Source organism: Crocodylus siamensis, chromosome 1, assembly GCF_052110815.1.
Source record: "Crocodylus siamensis isolate JL-2025a chromosome 1, ASM5211081v1, whole genome shotgun sequence".
Lineage (NCBI taxonomy): Eukaryota > Metazoa > Chordata > Crocodylia > Crocodylidae > Crocodylus > Crocodylus siamensis.
Window position 1 is genome coordinate 105,808,961 of NC_143395.1, and position 17,417 is coordinate 105,826,377.

At 39.8% G+C, this 17,417-nt stretch overlaps 2 protein-coding genes across 6 annotated transcripts in view; both read right to left on the bottom strand.

The window, feature by feature from the left end:
• Positions 1-684: 684 nt before the first annotated feature.
• On the bottom strand, positions 685-15,558 carry ALDH8A1 (aldehyde dehydrogenase 8 family member A1). 2 transcript variants are annotated; one of them, XM_090039732.1, is made up of 8 exons: positions 13,829-15,558; positions 13,705-13,745; positions 9,511-9,658; positions 8,299-8,454; positions 5,835-5,984; positions 4,290-4,546; positions 3,199-3,360; positions 685-1,769 (listed from the first exon to the last, which is right to left on the bottom strand). In XM_090039732.1, exons 3-8 carry the CDS (start codon positions 9,578-9,580, stop codon positions 1,317-1,319), a joined length of 1,248 nt encoding a protein of 415 aa, XP_089895858.1. In that variant the 5' UTR covers positions 9,581-9,658; positions 13,705-13,745; positions 13,829-15,558; the 3' UTR covers positions 685-1,316. The 2 variants fall into 2 exon arrangements, with proteins under 2 accessions (XP_089895858.1, XP_089895849.1); XM_090039723.1 differs by having other exon boundaries at positions 13,705-15,558.
• Positions 15,559-15,705: 147 nt separating this feature from the next.
• The window catches only part of HBS1L (HBS1 like translational GTPase), a 109,711-nt gene continuing 107,999 nt past the window's right edge, over positions 15,706-17,417 (bottom strand). For all 4 annotated transcript variants that reach the window (XM_090039691.1, XM_090039699.1, XM_090039681.1 and 1 more), the window contains one exon: positions 15,706-16,344. In XM_090039691.1, coding sequence (XP_089895817.1) covers positions 16,333-16,344 — 12 coding nt within the window. In that variant the 3' untranslated portion in view covers positions 15,706-16,332. The remainder of the gene's footprint in view (positions 16,345-17,417) is intronic.

The following is a 17,417-nucleotide window of genomic DNA, read 5'->3' on the forward strand; positions in this document are numbered from 1 at the left end:
CTGCTCCAAACAAATCTGAGCTACTGCTTCCATGTGCCTCTTGGTCTTCCATCACATGCAGTACCCCTTCAACCCGTAGATCAGCAAAAACTATTCCTCCAGACCACCTTATCATTTTCCCTTCATTTTCTTTGTTGCATGGCATAGGAAGGATAATCTTCTATTCCCCACTGACAACTCTGATCCACGGCAATCACTTTTCTGTGTCTGGGTGACATGTCTCCTTTTTCCACAAAAGACCTGAGAAAATTAGTCAGAATGGCTTCAGCTACTCATGAATACATGGTACAGGTGAAGCCAGTCCTGGAATGATACAGTTACAATCCCATCATGAATTGGATTCAACTCAAACCCTGAAAACATACCCCACAAAAAGCTGCTCTGAAAATTTCATTGGTGTTTGATGACAGGTGGCAGCAAAATTGCCTGCAACTCCAATCCTGTTTTAATTGACTGTGAAAGCCTTTGCCAAATGCACCACTCCCACAGAATCCCTCCGAAAGAAATAAAGGGTAATATGAATATTTTTAGTTTGTTGCGACCACTAGTCTAGTCTTTCTACAAGGAGCCATATTCAGCCTGTATCAATGAGTAGGCTGGCATATATGTTCTGCCAGACAATTACTGTGCAGGAATATAAAAAAATGCCATCCTAGGAACCTTGCAAATGATGAGCCATAGTGAGAAGTTTTCATTTTGGTTTTAATAAAATGATGATACTGCTACATATTTCAAAACAGGTTATGATAAATAATGTTTGCTATTCTTGTGCATTGCATGAAAATCATGAGTTTACAATTTAGCAAAAAAGGAACAGGTGAAAGGTACTGCTGTGGGCATTTTAGCATGAACTTGCCTCAGTGCTAGTTTAATGACAACAGTGAAATATATATGTGAATATATAGCATGAGACATAATCACTTATATACAAATACACTTTAAAGTATTCCCATTAAAGTATAACTACATAATTCACTTGTGTATTTGCCAGAGTAATTCACTGATGACAATCATCATTATTTATTAACTTGTCTGCAATCTGCCTTTTGGGGGAAAGGTTTTTGAAGAGAAGATGGCAAAAGCCTCAAGATTTCCCCGATCCCTAAGTAATCATGTTTTTGGCCTGAGGATCATACTGCGTCCATACCTGTCTTCTTGTCTAATATGGTGGGCTATATTATCTGCTGTTAATTATGAAGAACACCTTTAGCTTTCCAAAAAATAGATTTTTAAAAAGTGCTATGTCCCGGAGAGATGTGTAGCTAAGGTTAAATCATAATTATTTCATTGGCCATAAAATACTTGCATTGGCAAATTTAATGTTTTATTGTAATGGTTTTGACCTCTGTGAAAAACTCATAGGAGTCCTTTGCTCCTTCCCTGCCTATCCCAGAGAATTTCATGCCACCAAATGGCAAGTTCAGATCTCTGATAAGCCAGCAATTAGTCCACACCAAACCAGACTGCAGTCTTTTAGCCACACGATGAACACACCCTATATTACTTGACCATATAGTGGCTGCCAGGCCATACTTGATATCATTGGCTCTCTTAATCACTTCTTCTTCTGTATCAAACACTACCACACATGTCACAGGACCAAAGATCTCTTCTTGCATACAGCAGGATTCATCCTTCACTTCAGTTATGACTGTAGGCAGCATGAAATAGCCATTCTGATTTCTGGCTGGAAGCTGCAAGGCCTCGATCCCCTCTCCACACAGAATTCTAGCTCCTTCAGCATCTGCCTTCTTCACATACTTCTTTACCTTGTACAGCAAAATGTCAACAGAAAAAAGGACCAAAAATACTGCAGTTTTATGTTTCCCGTATAGAATAAGTTAAAGATTTTCCAGTGATTCACACTGGCATTTTTTCTGCCCTAACAAAATGTTAGGGTTACCCTAACTTTTGCCACCCCATTCTTGTACAACAAAGACAGGGAATTTGCCACCAACTTTCTTTAAATAGTCTTTAACTTACTAGCTAAAAAATAATTTGTCCTTTCCTCCAAATACTTTAAAAAAATAAGAAGGTTGTCACATGGTGAAAGCACAAGGGACCTGGATCCTTACCTCTTTTGGTATCATGGACTTCCTCTATGACTCTGGGTAATTCATCCCAAATGTAACATGGAAAGTACCTCTCAGGCAAGTACCAGAGGCATTGCATGCTTTCACAGCAGTCAGATGCTACAGTGATAAACACTGTGGAAAAGTCTGCCAGTAAATGCATAAAACTATTTCTGTGGCTGCTGCTGAGATGGCCTATATTTGTACATTGCTAGAACATGGTATTAATCTCATTCTGCCGTTCTGAAAACACTAGGTGCTTTCTCTCACTTTTATTTCACAAATGAATCACTGAGATGTTTTTCCCCTCCTTAGGTTTAAATTATCTGGGTGAATTTGGACTCCTACAAGGAGTCAGGGAGGTCTGTTGGTTTTCTGAAGCCCCAAAACAGGTTCAGTAAAAGCAGTGATGGCATGAGGCTCTATACCAATGTGGCTCAGCATGGACCTAGAGGAACCACTTCTAGGACCCTGAGGGACCACCAGTCTTTCCACCTCATTGAGCCCTCTCTTCTAAATATTCAAATTGCTGACATGTTATTAGCTACTGCCAACTGTGTGAGCAGGTTTTCCGAGATGGACACCTGCTCCTCTGGAAACTGAACGATACCATGTTCCATAAATCACCCGACAGTCACCAGCTGGTAGCTACTTGAAGCCGCTCTTCCCTGAAGTGGAATTCCAGAAACCTGTGGGCTAGATGTATGCACCACTACAAATAAGCCAAAATCCTGTATAACTATGCTTTAGTGTTTACACTATAAAAAGGGATGTTATTGTTAAAATTTTATTGAAATGCTGCCTGACTGCAGGACTTGTGGACTGATTTTTGCTTTAAACAGTTTCACAATGATAGAGCAATTTCATCTGTTTAGAACAACTTGCCCACGGGGTTTATTCTGCCTAGAACAATAATGTAACCTCAATTACAAGCAGCAGAATCCTTAAAAAAAAAAAAAAAATCAGATTTTTTAAAATAAAAATCTTCTTAATCATTTGTGGGGAACTGGTAACAAAAGCTGAATGTGGTGTTGCCATAAAAGATGATGTGGTCTTTTTTCCCCAGTCATCCTTACTAGAGTTCTAAAATGCAATTACAGTTAAAGGAAGCTTGCCTGACAGCTACCTTTTTTAAGTGTTCTTTACTTATCAGGGCCCCCATGTTGGCTGTGGGATCGGAGGAGCTCCCAACCTTCCATTTTTTGGTTTCTTCAACAAACCTCTTCAAAAACTCATGATAAATGCCTCTCTGCACGAAGATCCTGCTGGTGCAAAGGCAGATTTCACCCTATCAAAAACAATGAAAGGAAATACGGCAATGATTTTTTTTTGTTTCACTTTTTATTTCTGATTGGATAGGAATACACCAAGCATCTCACTAGGAAAGGAAAAGGTACAGCACCTCCCTGGTACAGACTAAATTTACACACAAAGGTGAAGGCCCTAAACTGATTACTGGGGAAAAAGGATAAAAGGTAACCAAAGCAGGAAGGCATTGAGAAGCCCTCACAGAGGCAATTGTTGTGTGTTGTCACAGAAAAGTATCCTTCCAGGTTTAAATGATCACCTGCTTGATTTCTTGGGCAAGCCTTTTGTTTGCCAACTTAGCCCCTGAAAATAGATTTTGTGGTCTTTCATGATCTTGTGGAGAAAAAAAGGAGCATAAAGTACTTAGGAAAGAGCACTAGAAGTCTGTCATTCCAATTCCATTTAGATACAGATTCATTTGATTCTAGAATATTCACTTTATTTCCATTTGTATAAATAACTCCTCTCCTAGAAAGATAGAGAATCTCTCTCCTAGGCATGGGTGTGCAAATTAATGCATGTAACAGCACACTGAGCTCTTTGAGCAAAGGCAATGCCCAGTGGTAACAGTGGTTTCTCTGATGCCAGGATACCGGAAACAGCTCCTTCATATATATGTCTCTTTATATTCTGTTAAAGACATGGGGTTTAAAAAAAGACCTTTACCTATTTAGAATTCAGAAGCAAGACCCTAGGGAGAAGCAGTCATCAGGAAGAATTCAGACACTTCTCAGCACGACTAATTAGGCAAGACAGAGTGCTGTGCTGACACAACTATATTGTTTCTGGCTCTAATTATAGCTTAGATATCTCTACAGGGCAATCTCTGTATTGTGTCACAGATATGTCCAAACATACACACACATTGCTGTATACCTGCTTTACTTGCAACTGTGTATTCTCTCATACCTGATTTGCAAAGCTGGATCTCACAGTGGTAGGGATGCACTGGTCCAGGTCAGCATCCTCAAAGATGATAGCAGGGTTCTTGCCGCCAAGTTCCAGAGAGAGTTTTTTGCAGTGTGGGGCACTCCTCTCCATGATGAGCTGGCCCGTGAGTGTACTCCCAGTGAAGGAGATCAGTGGCACGTCAGGGTGGGAGACAATCGCTTCCCCAGCCTTGGGGCCAGTTCCAAACACAATGTTTACCACCCCTGGAGGGATTCCTCATAGGAACAAATGCACAGAACACTCATGGCCTTTCCTTTCCTTCCCTTTGGGTTAATTTTACATTCTTCCTGGAAGTCAGGAAGCAGCTAATAGCTCTACATGCACAATGCCTTGCCCTTGACGTAAGAGTAGCAATATTTGGGGGTTTTAAGGGTTTTGCATTATTAAATGTGAAGCTGGGAGAACTGCATGTAAAGTTACCTGGCGCTTCCATTTAAGGCCCAATTTTCAGTTGTTTACAACTTGTCCTTACTTTAATCAATCAATCAAGCCAAAATTTTCCATGTGAGCTTCTGTCTGGATGACTTTCTTTTTTTTCAGAAAGTTTCAGCAAAACTAGTTCAACCATTTCCAAAGAAAGATTAGAGGAAAATGTGTTGTTTAAGCCAATCAACCTGGGTGTCAAAACTGTTCCTTTTGTTGTTTCCATGCATAGCTGTCCAAGACCAGAGAAGTTCTAAGTTTCTTAAAAATAGGAGACTGTCCCTGTTCAGTGGACCTGCAAACTATTTATCTTCACCAGGGAAAACAAGGTGTATTGTTTTAAGTCAATTTAGCTTAAAAATCTTAGTGAAGATGAGGCAAGTTATAAGCTTTCACAAGTTTGCAGAGCAAGCAAGAGATTATGAGCGAGCCTCGGGTTTACCTTAAGTCATGTGAAAACTACAAACTCCAGTAGGATTTTACTTTATTTAACTCAAGTTAGCTAACAAGCTAACTAAGGTTAGCTTGCGTCTTCATGATGACAAGAGTTGCAGTTTGGGCGCTGAATTAATCAGAGATCCCAACTGTGCTGAATGAACTTCATCACTGTGATGGGGCTGGCATCGCTGAACCCAACACTGTGATGGGGCTGGCAAAGATGACAGCAGTACTTTTGCTGCAATAGCTACTACCAGATGCTAAAAGCCCATAGGGCCAGAGACAAAAAGTGAGAGCACAGAGACCCTTTCCTTTGTTCTCAGTGCTCCCCCTGCTGGCAGTCAACCAGCAGAGAAATAGAAACACCACAATCCAGAAGTAGGGGAAAAGCGGACCAAATGGGTGGTGTTATCAAAGCAGCAGACTGAGATGGGATTTGGGAGTTTTGGTGGAGGAAGGAGGGAGGAGCTGAAGAAGAATTCAGTTTTTTCAGAGCTGCCTTCACCTTGACCTTCTGCCTTTCCTTCCTGTACTCCCCTCATGTATTTGCTACCCAACTCCCAATTTCTGCAGCAAAGGCAACAGACAGCACAGGTCCTCATGCTAAAGGCTCTCCCACTGCTTCCCTCCACTCCCCAGTACCTGCTTTATCCAAGAGTTTGCACATCATCCAAGCAGTGACAGATGTCATTTCACTTGGCTTGGCAATGACAGTGTTTCCATATGCAATGGCTGGGGCGATTTTCCATGTCAGCAAGTAAAGTGGCAAATTCCAAGGACTAATTAAACCAGCTAGAGAGATGAAAAAAAGGACAAAAATCAGAGCAGGAGAGGAGATCTGAGTTGGCAACCCTGCTCAAATGGAAGCTAGAGCTTCTGTATGGAAATGTTACCACATTTACACCTATACCATACTCTTAGTTGTACAGTGAACCTTGAATAATGACCATTTGTAAGAGACAGCACCTGCTCAAACACCAGTATAAATGATCCCAGAGGTTCCAGTGCAAACATAGATGACTAACTGGACTAGACAACTGATCTTTGCTATAGATTTGGATAAGGAAGAGTGGAAGGGGGCAGTTTTTTATTGTGCTCCATTCCATTCACCTTCCCCTGGGAAGTTCCCTACAGGATTTCATCTATTTACTAGAATTACCCAACTTCTTTGCTTTTACAAACAAAACATATTCCCATAATCAATTCATTATTAAAGAGATACGTACAATGGTAGGATTCGGTATCTAAAATCCAATTATAAATTAACTGAAAAATGTGAAGGAGCTGTCCCCCATCTGATAGGGGTGTACAAAATGGGCCATATTCGATTCAGATTTGACCTGACTCAGGGACAGTAATTCGATTTGTTGATTTGGATCACTGTCCTGATTCAACGTGGCTGAATCCAAATCTGAAGATTCGATGCTGATTCAGAGAATCAGTGATTTGGACATAGACACAGCTTTAAATGTTTTTTCTACTTACCCCAAGGTACCAGGCGTAAGTTTGTAAATGCTGTGATGCTGGGGTGGATAGAGCATCCCACAGGAGTGCAGGGCCCGCCCCCACATGCTCAGCAGTGAACCCGGAAGTGGACCAGAAGTACTTTCGGCAATCGGTCACAGCGGGACACTGGGTACTCTCCCAGACCAGGGGGCACCAGTCACCAAGCCGGGGGAGCATGGGAGGGCCCCCCTGTGCACTCCCCAGCAATCCCAGAAGTGGACTGGATTTGCTTGGGGTTCACTTCCAGGTCTGCTGCCGAGCGTGCTGGGGACACCCCTCGGGCTCCCATGGGATGCTCCATCCGCCCCACCATCTCAGCCTTCATGGGCTGCCTGTCACCTTGAGGTATGTAGAAAAAACATTTAAAGCTGTGTTTATGTCCAAATCATCGAATCTTTCCAAATTGATTCAGAGAGGTTAAAGAGTCTCCTGATGATTTGATTTGGATTCGGATATTCAGCCACCAAATCAGACCAAATCAAATCAGGGACCGAAGCTTTTCACAGCCCTGCTATCCGACTCTGTGCATCCATTGCTATTTCTGGATTTTATCTGATCAAATGTTAGCACTGAATATACAATGCACAATACATCTATGATGAATTTAGCCTACTTCGCAGCACATCTGTAAGCAGACTGATTTCTTCAAATTTCCATGCTGTTAAAACTAATTAATTTACTATCTTCGTGAATATTTGCTCTCTAGGCATACATCACAATACCTGAAATCCCAGCTGTGATTGGTCATTAAAAGAATGTAATTTCCTACTGCTTGATTGGATGCGTGTGAAAGAAGCTCCACACAACACCACCATATGTGCGAATGCAAAAGCTACTTTCTGTGATCAGTTTTGTCAGTAATATTCAGATTCTCGGTTTCCCATGAGGGGAAAAATACTACAAGGGTCTCCACATTACCCAAAACAAATGTAGTTTAAAAAAGCAAATATTAGGAGGAAACAAATCATGATTCTTAGAGCCTTAAAAAAAGTATGCTGTAGACAGACTAATTCCTCTGAAGTGACAGTGACATCTTGTGGCTCATTTAGGTAACTCCTTAACTAAATCATTTTTGTATATATTTCCTCCCCTCCCAGTGCATGCATGCATGCATGTACTTGCATGCATACACACACACACACAGAAACACTCAGAACTGATCAATACTGCCCTACCTCTGCTTCCACTGAAATCAATAAGACTTGTACCCATTGGCAACAGACAGGTCAATATTGAACACAATAGAAAATCCCATCCTTCCAAAAAGTACGTACCATATGCACACAATTCTTATTTACAGATACATAGATGCATGCACAGAGAATACGTAGCATATTTGGAGGATGAAATCTACCAGGAAAAAAGAATATTTGGGGATAAATACTCTAAGTGCTGTAATTATTTGCCAATTTATTTTTTTTTATGTGAAATTGCTCAAGTCCACCCTGAAGGCCAAACTTTACCTCACGAAGGCTGCCTGAAGTTAAAAGGTTAAGCGGCAGAAATAGGAATTTAGCCTTTTACCCTTTAACTTTAGATTACTTCCCTGGGCAGACAGGCTGTCAAGATTTTCAGCGCTTCTCCCTCTAGAACACCCTACCAATTCCTCCAGGGACTCTCATGGTGTAATGCATACACCCCATCTGATCCATCTGTGTGCACTCTGAAGTATGGTGAAGAATAGATGAGGCAAAGAACCGGAAGTTATACACTGCCCGAGGGATGTCCACTGTTCTAGCAAATGTAATGGTTTTTCCTAAAACAGACAAGCAACATGCATTTTGCAATCTCATTAGCATAAACTTGGCACAAGAGAAAAACAAAAGGGTTATAAATGCCCCGAGCATGAGAAGTATTCCAGGCTTACCAGACAACTCTGAGGTGCTACAAAATGAAAATGGAGCTGCAGATACAGCTCTTATCACAAATGAAAGCCCTTTTTTGATAAAAGGTGGATCATTTGAAAGTCGCTCACCACAAATAGTAAAAATGATGTTTATTATAAAATGCACAATGCCTGGCATCTACTATAAGTCCAATAAAAAGTTGTATTACTTCTATGAGACTTGCAGCTATACTCTTCTTGGTGTCTTCTCAATGAAGACCTTGAGAGTGTTTTGTGGATAATGAATACACTTGGCCCCAAAGCCTCTGTGCTGCCGGTGTTATAATCTGCAATCTACAGGAAGGGAAGCAGAAGCATGGAGGCTGACTTCTTCAAAACTGACTGCTAATTTTGAAAGTAGTCATGTCCATGTCTGTGGTTGTAACCCCACATTAGACTTTAAAACAAACGGAAAAAAACAAGCACCCTCAGTGCTTTCACTCATGTTGCCCCTCAGTCCTGGGAGATTTGTTCTCTAAATATATATGAGGATACCTCATTATCATCTTCAAAACCCTCCTTAAAACCTGCTTTTACAGCAATGCCAAGAAAACACTTGACAATACCTACCCCGCCAACTTATTGTATTTACCCAAATCCAAGATGATTTTGAATTTAAGATGACCCCCCAAGTATTAGATTCTAGATATGAAAAATTATAAATGTTATATAATTTCCATATCTGGGATCTAGTTCTTGGAGGGTCCTTTTAAATCACCCCCTCCCCACACCACCATTACAGAAAACAATGACAGGGGGACAAGTGGCAGGAAAAGCAGCGGCTGGGGGGCAGACAGCAAAGGCAGCCAGCATTGGAATCAAAATGGGACTTTGCATTTGTTTCTCAGTCTTAACCAGACCCCCATTTCCCTATTCCAAACCCTATCGCAGGGCAGATAACCCACTTAGCAAAACTCCGTTTTTTACCCTGATCCTTTGATTCTGCTTGTGCAAATGCCTCGAGCTCCTGCTCAATCAAATCTGCTAACTTGTTCATTATCTGAGATCTTTCCCAAGGGCTTTTAGATGACCAGGATGGAAAGGCATCTCTGGCAGCACTGACTGCAGCTTCCACCTGGAAAAGCAAAGCAGATGTGGCAAATTTCAGACTGCTTCAGAAAGAAAAAGAGACAAATAGCTATTGATACTGGAGATCTAGATCTTTAGGTCCCTGCAAAAGGCTGTTCCTGCATTATGTTCTCCAGCATTATAACCATTTATAGATTCTACTACTGTTCTCAAGAAACAGTCCCACAGCCTAACAGATGTTGTTCTGAGGGTGTAGCTTCTTTATGTTCTCTTCCACTTATGGATATTTCTTCTGGTTGTACTCCCTTTTTACTACTCCTTGGTGTTTACAGCCTAATCTCTTTTTCCTCCTGCGCCAGTCATTTAATCATACTAAATAGATTTAGTTTCTTAATATCTTTCCTACGTTTCAATCTTTCCATCTGGTTCATGACTGTGGTCCCCATTCTCTAAACTCCTTCCAATTCAAGGCCATCTTTCTAGGAAAATAGGAATTGCCTATACCACATCAGATCAGGGGCCCATCTAGTTCAAAATCCTGTCTCAAAGTGGCCAGGGCTAAGCTTAACAAAGAATGACAGGTAACTTGATTAATGTGGAAGTACTGCGGTGGGGAGAACTATAGGTTGTTTAAAATGATGTGCACCTCAAGCAAAATTTTATATCATCAAAGAATGCATATCATCAAAGAATGCAATTAGGTTTGTCTGACAATAATCATTTTCCATAAAACCACAGTAAGTGGCATTTATGATATTCCTACTCTTTTTTGATTCAATTGAATCAACTTGACCAAAATTTAGGATAGAAGCCATTCTGGCCAGCCTACGGTAATTCCCAACTGCCCTTTCTGAATATTGGCGCATTAGGACTCTTTTGAAATTTCCCTGTATTTCATGATTGAACATTAATAAAAGGCTAGATAGCTCCTTTGCAAACTCGTTTAGAAAATTAAAAATTGTTTACTGCTAGGAAACATTTAACCTCCTCCATGCTTACTAATGCACTAGAAGGCAATTGATTCTCATGTGATACAAACAACTCATCATCTTGATTCTTCCCAAAAACACAACAGACATTTTAAATACCTTTTGTCCTTTCTGCAGCATCATTATTAACACTGTTAACATTTAACTTTTTTAATCCATCTATACCATGTTTAAGATTTCTTCTATTCTGCAAATAATAAAAGAATAAAAGGGGGAAAAAACACTTTTTGCCTTTTATCCTTATCAGTATAAATTTGTCCCCAGTGTCGTTAGCTTCCATTATCAATATTGTACACTTTCTAACTTGTGATTAATTTCTCTGTCTTTTTTCAGTTGCCAGTTTTTATATTTTGTTTCTGTTTTCATTTCTAACTGGTTCTATAACTTCAGCACGGGACCACTTTTTCCCCAAACTTGTTCTTTCTTGACTGTTTATTGGCCACCAAATAAACTCACCCCCCAAAAGTAACAATTTCCATTCATATTTTTCTGTCTAAATATTTCCACCCAGTGCACTGTCCCCCTAACACTTCTCAGCTTTTATATATTAACCTCTTTTTAAAATGAAGGAAATACATTATTAGTTGTGACTGGGAGTTTTTTGTATGAATTGAATATAATTAAGCAGGTCATGTTTGTGGGTTCCTAAGTGTCCACCAATCTCCAGTCTGGTGCTATAATCACATTATCTATCAAAATGAGGCCAGTTAACACATAATGGGTGCAAAACCTTGTGTGATAGAAACATCTTAATTTCTAATGATCCTTTATGACTGGGCACATCAGACTTGCAGTATTTATTTCCCAAATAAGTTTCGCATAAAAGTGTACTGTTTTCAATCCATCCATTGCAGACAGAAGATGAATTTACAATTTAAATAAAAGGCCATTTCACCTCTTTGCCCTTAAAGTCACACAATAGGTAACTAGCCCCAAAAGGAATATAACCCTGTTCTCTGACCTTGTCATTTATTAGGCCATAGTGCTTCTTCCTCCTTCGCCCATTTTAATTGCTTGCTCTTCTATGCTGCAACCATTAGGTGACATTGTACTACTGCTTCTCCCCCTGTTTTTGCTGCCACTTCCACACCAGGCTCTGCAATTCAGCCCAGAGCTGATGCCCCATTTAGAACGAATTACCCTCTGGAACAGGAGCAGCAGATTCCCCTTTGTAAAACGCCAGTGATTTTTGGAAGGATGGAATCTGAGGGCTATCGTAGGATTCTCACTGGCTAGGAAAGGACAGAAAATAACAGGATGGAGAGGCACCAGACTCTCCAGGAATGGGAATAGAGATAGGGACAGAGTGGGGGAAAGCAGAGGGAAGGAAAGCAGACACAAGAAAGAGGGAAAACAGATGCTTCAGTTAAGCAAGGAAAGCAAATTATAAACGTGTTCATTTAAAACAACTTCTCACTGCCTTCTTCAGCCAAACAAGAAATAAATTAAAAAACACAGAGAAAGTTGAACTCTAAAACAAGTAAATAAGGTTTGATACCAAAATGTTACCAAAACTATCCATAATAAACTGAGCTTGAGACTGTATTGAAAAACAGATGGAGACAAAAGCCTTTAGAACAAAATGGTTTTGTTTGCCTTGGTTTTCCATCTCAGGTATGGATGATGAGAAACAACCTGCTTTGGAGTTTTGAGGTACATTGCTGGCTTTTTGAACATTTGTACATAGGCTTCTGTATACGTCTGGGCAGAGAGTCTTCCCTCCTGACCTCCAGCTCTATGCAATATCCTACAATTTGTTTTGCTTGCTAGCTACAGCTCTGAGCACACAACTTCACTAACTTCACACATCCCTAAGCTGTATGCAACAGCTGACTGAGAAAATTGGATGAGATGTAACACTGTCTTCCAATATGGATTACCCTCACACTTAACATGAGTGGAATTTAACTGCTCAATAGTCTACTTTTTTTTTTTAGGTCCTTTTACCTATGTCTCACATCTCCCTATTTTTATGAATCTACTTATGTAAATAAGCAGAAAGGGGATTAGTGTATAAAACCTTTCAAGCACAGCTACTTTTGGACTGCTTTGAGCAAATTAAACATATTCTACCAAACCCAACCAGGTTACACTTTAACTCTTGGTTATCAACACCTAGTAAATATTTACCCAAATGACAGTACAAGGTTTCTGCTGAAAAAACAAATGAAAAAAATCAATAGCAGCAAAATAAAGAAAGGTTTATTTTGACACAGTATTCGGCCTTTTCATAACAGACGGGTTGCATTAAAAATGAAACAGCTGAACATTAGCTAACCTCTTCAAAGCCTTTTGTGTATACCTTTTTTCCTGATCAACTGCCTCTTCGATGACTCCGATGCACTCCCCATCATACACACCTCTTTGCTTCTTAGCTATCCATATGAAGGGGTTGTTGCCATTACACAATTGATCATGTACAGTGGCAAGAAATATGCACCCAAAGATTAGTCTTAGGGCTGAACTGTGTTGCATTTATGGTTTTGATTGGATAAGGTCACTACACTGTACACAAATGCACATTTATGAAGCTACATCAATATTTTTTTTTTTGCCTGCAATGTCATTGTTCCATATGGCAAACATCCAGCTGCAGAGATCAGACCTTGGGAGAACTGAAAGATTTTGATCAGGGAAGAACCCAGGTACGCAAAGTTTGTTTGTTTTTTTAATTGCAGGAAGAGGGCAAAAACTAACATTAGATACTGAGAACATTTATACTTGGATACAGTTGTTCAAGGGCTGTTCTCAGGAGAGAGATTAACAGATGTTTTTTCTTGGCTCCACTATAATTCATGCATCTAAAAACTATGGTGTGACCATTTCTTGCAACTCCCATTCTACAGGACTGGGCTAGGACTGAAATAACTGAGGTTATACTGATTTACACACACTGAAGATCGAGCCCACAGCTTCAAACAGCAAAGTGTAAAGAGGAAGAGCTGCTGGAGCAATAATGTTACTAAGGTCAAGTAACCGAAGAGCTTATTTATTTGGCATTTTCCTGGTCTCACCTTCTACCGCACACACAATTGCATTGATGTCATTTGTAATTACATTTTTTTCCACATCATCTTCTGGTAAAACTGGAATAAGTACTCACCTCCTCTCTGCCACTGTCTGGCACTCTGCAATACACTTCTCCTGTGGACGGATCATAGGAATCTAAGTAAGAGGAGCAGGGAACAAATTTACCAGCTATGAAGTTCTCGAGAACTAAGAGAGACCTTGGGACAGCCATTTGTGAGCAGCCTGCTTCGACTGTGAGATTTCTCAGGTGTAACTTTATACTGCTCCACTCTTAGGTATTTACACTGCAAGCTTGAACTCCTCCCCCTTCCAGTCTGTGATCAAAACTACCTCACATGCCAGAAGAATGCGCAGGAAAGGTGTCTTTCCTATGGCTCATCAAGAATAATCTATGAAGTGATTTAATAAAGGCAGTGGAATCGATCAAGTTCTTGAAGGCAGTATTTTTAAAAAGCAAATTAAAACAAGATGAATAAAAAAAGGGAACGCAAATAAGCAAACATTCCTACATTGCTGTACTTAAAACACATTCCTCAATAATGATCATCTCTTCTTTCAATGAGCAAAACTATACCAATGAAGTTATATAAAATATATAAAAAAACTCCAACCAGAATTAAAAGTCAATATACAGTAGTTATCTTCTCAATTGCTTGAGACTTGGTGTTGAAACTTATTCATATTCAGACATGCAACAGTTCCTCTGAACCTACTGCGCACTGATTCTAAAACATTATGGGCCAGTGATATGGGAAGGGACCATAGAAAGTTCACTTTTTGGAGCAAGGGACCTCAAGACATTGCAGAAGTCCTGCTGGAGGAATGTCCCAAAACACTGGTCCATTGCTGGGAGCATAAACTACACTTCTCAGCAAACACCACACTTCAACACAGCAATAACTCAGGCTGTGGGTGACTACTTTACTTGCATAATGTGGATACATATGATTGCTTTACAGAATATTTTATTTATGCATTTGTACTTTATTGTTAAAAAAAAGAAGAAAAAACCTTATTCATATGGGATTTCTTTGGGGAACCAAGAGAAAAGTTTTTCCACTCATTCAGTGCAGAGGATTTTAGGATTCCCGTTGGAATCAGGGTAGAGCAGAAGACCATAATCATTTACCATACAGAAATTGGAGATCTTCAAGATGCATTGCCTATACACCCTTCCTGGTTGGTGCAGGGGGGCAATGATCTTCCAAGGTCCCTTCCAGCCCACATTCTATGAATCCCATGAGGTACATGTGTGTGTCATGCAGTTTCGCTTAGAGATTTTGGTTAACAAGTTTTGTACAACACACATGCACCTAATTCCTTCTTGTGCTCTGCGCCAAGTGCATGTGTCAGCAGGATTAAGAAAGAACACATAATTAGCCCCACTGAAGTCAATGGAATAATTCACACAAAATGGAGAACTACGCATTTGACTACAAATAAAGTCACTCCCAACTAGATTGAGCATGGAGGGCGGTACACATAGAAAACTACAGGAATACTATTTGCCCAACCTCTTGAACAGAAGTATCAATCCAGTCTTCAGTGCTCTACATCTCTCAAAATGCATCTTTACTGCAGGGATAATGCAGATGATCGGCACTCAGGTAGGTGTGAGGTGCCATGCAATACTTGAGCTATCATATACCCTTGATGCTGCCCTCATCAGTATGATGTTAAGAGTTTTAGGATTATTGGCTGTGGTTCTTTCCACTTTTTCATACCCAAGTTTTTCCCAGTGAGTTGTGAAGGAATTTATTTGCCCTTTGACACATGTGACAACTTGCAGAAAGGCCCTGCAGAATTATCAGTATCCTGTTTCCCCACTAGAAAGTGAAGGATTACCAGGCTTAATGAGAGTAACACTTGGGCTCTAGTGCAACTGGACAGCTAGCCTGGGGTGAAAAGTCAGCATCTGAGTTAATTATGCAGCAAAGGCATTGCCTCATGTGTCAGTCTTTAGTTTTACTTCTGTCATTACACAGACACCAATTGGTCCTGCAAAATTATGACCGATTTAACAGACTTTAGACATGGTTTAGATGAAATCATATGGTTCAATGGAAGCAAAACATGATGCTCAGACCAGGCTACTTTATTATTTTTACACTTAAAAAAAGAAAATCAAATTAACCATTGATGACACAGCTTCCACTACATATCAAATGAAGATTTCTTTTTAAATAAAATTTGGGATGGGGCAAATAACCCTGTGAATGACACAAAACACCATTCTCTGAAACTGCAGTAAATCATTTTTTCCCTGAATAAGCATTCATCTCAAATCTTAAAAATATATTAGGCCAATTAAGTTACTTTGCTGGATTACTGTGCAGCAAGTAAGCAAATCAAAGAAAATATGTAAACTCTCTATGGCTGGAAGTAGCAAGTATGTTTCATGATGATTCACCATCTTATCTTCTTATGCATCTTCCCAAGCAAGTTTCCATAAAGCTCTGTGAAAAAAAAATGTCACAAGGGGAAATACAGAAGCTTTTGCCATGAGAAAGTGCAACATTTGCATTTCCCTGTCTGTTGCCATCTTGTTTTGCTGTGGGGAGAAATTGATAAAAAGTTCCCTTGAAGTTTAATGTGATTTTAATTTTTTTTTTTTCAAATTAATTGCACTTTGTTCCTTCAGCTGAACTTGACTCTTAGCAGGCTGCATTTTGGTTGGGTTGTGGAAATCCTGGCACCAATGTCATTCTTTAATCTAAAAATAAAAAAGGCACAATGGTTTTATTTATTCCATAACAAACAAATGAAAAATAGCATAAAGAAAGCTATACAGATCAGCAAGAATTACTAGACTTTCTTTTTAAACATTTTTCTACTAACAATACCTTTTAGTTTCTCTCTGAAACACTTTGAAACAATACTCTGTATATTAGAAGCTTGTTTCCAAATAATAACTTACAAGCCATACGCTTAATTAGACCTTGATTCTGTATTTCCAGATATATACTTTATTTTACATTCATTGATCAAAATGGAAAACTTAGTGAGATTAAGCAGGCACATAAACGATTACAGGATCAAAGGCTTCATTCTGAGTTGTTTAACAAGGTTGAAATGGTTAAGAGCAACATATTAAGGCACCAGTGTAACAATGTGCAGAGCCATTCAGTTACAGGAACTTGTGTTAAAAGCACATGGGTAAGGGTTAGGAATATATCACCACGTTCCTTATATAAATATTACTGTATTTGATGAAAAATTTGAAGAAGTCATAATAAGCCATTTTTTTCAGTTACAGACAGACGAATAGACAGACAAAATTCTAAATTTCTAGCCAACGTAATTTTCCCCCTAAACCAGTTTGACCCATTTTCTTCAAACTAGAAGTATATTCTTTTTTTTCAGGCTAACAGTGCATCGGAGCATGTAGGGTGCCTGTAGATGTTGGGTGCCTAACTAAGGGTGCCTGTAGACATTGTTATGTCTGCAGGGCTTTGGGGCTGCTCTGATTTACAGTGCATTGGAGCAGACCCAATTAACTGAGCCTGCTGGAGCACTGTAATTATTGCACTCCAGGCAGCCTCCATGTCTTGTGTATTAGGATATCCAAGCTTCAAAATGGCAGCAGAGGCACTTCAACCTCTGGGAAAAAATCAGACTGAACATCAGAGGCACTTCAACCAAAGCTCATCGAACTAAAGCCAACTGCTGTTTTGAAGTGCAGGGTTGCTAATACACCAGACACTGCAGCACTTTAATTAGAGTGGCTTGCTGCCCTAATTAAAGCGCTTCCCTCCCTGCCCCAAGCACATGTAAAAGTGCTATACA

Bases quoted from the DNA above. Each gene is read 5' to 3' on its own strand.
- ALDH8A1 (XM_090039723.1), bottom strand. From the start codon at position 13,842: ATGGCTGTCCCAAGGTCTCTCTTAGTTCTCGAGAACTTCATAGCTGGT. The intron at 4,547-5,834 runs GTACTGGGGAGT...TGTTCCTATGAG, and splicing joins CAAACTCTTGGATAAAGCAG to GAATCCCTCCAGGGGTGGTA. The intron at 3,361-4,289 runs GTATGAGAGAAT...TGTTTTTGATAG, and splicing joins GATCCAGCTTTGCAAATCAG to GGTGAAATCTGCCTTTGCAC.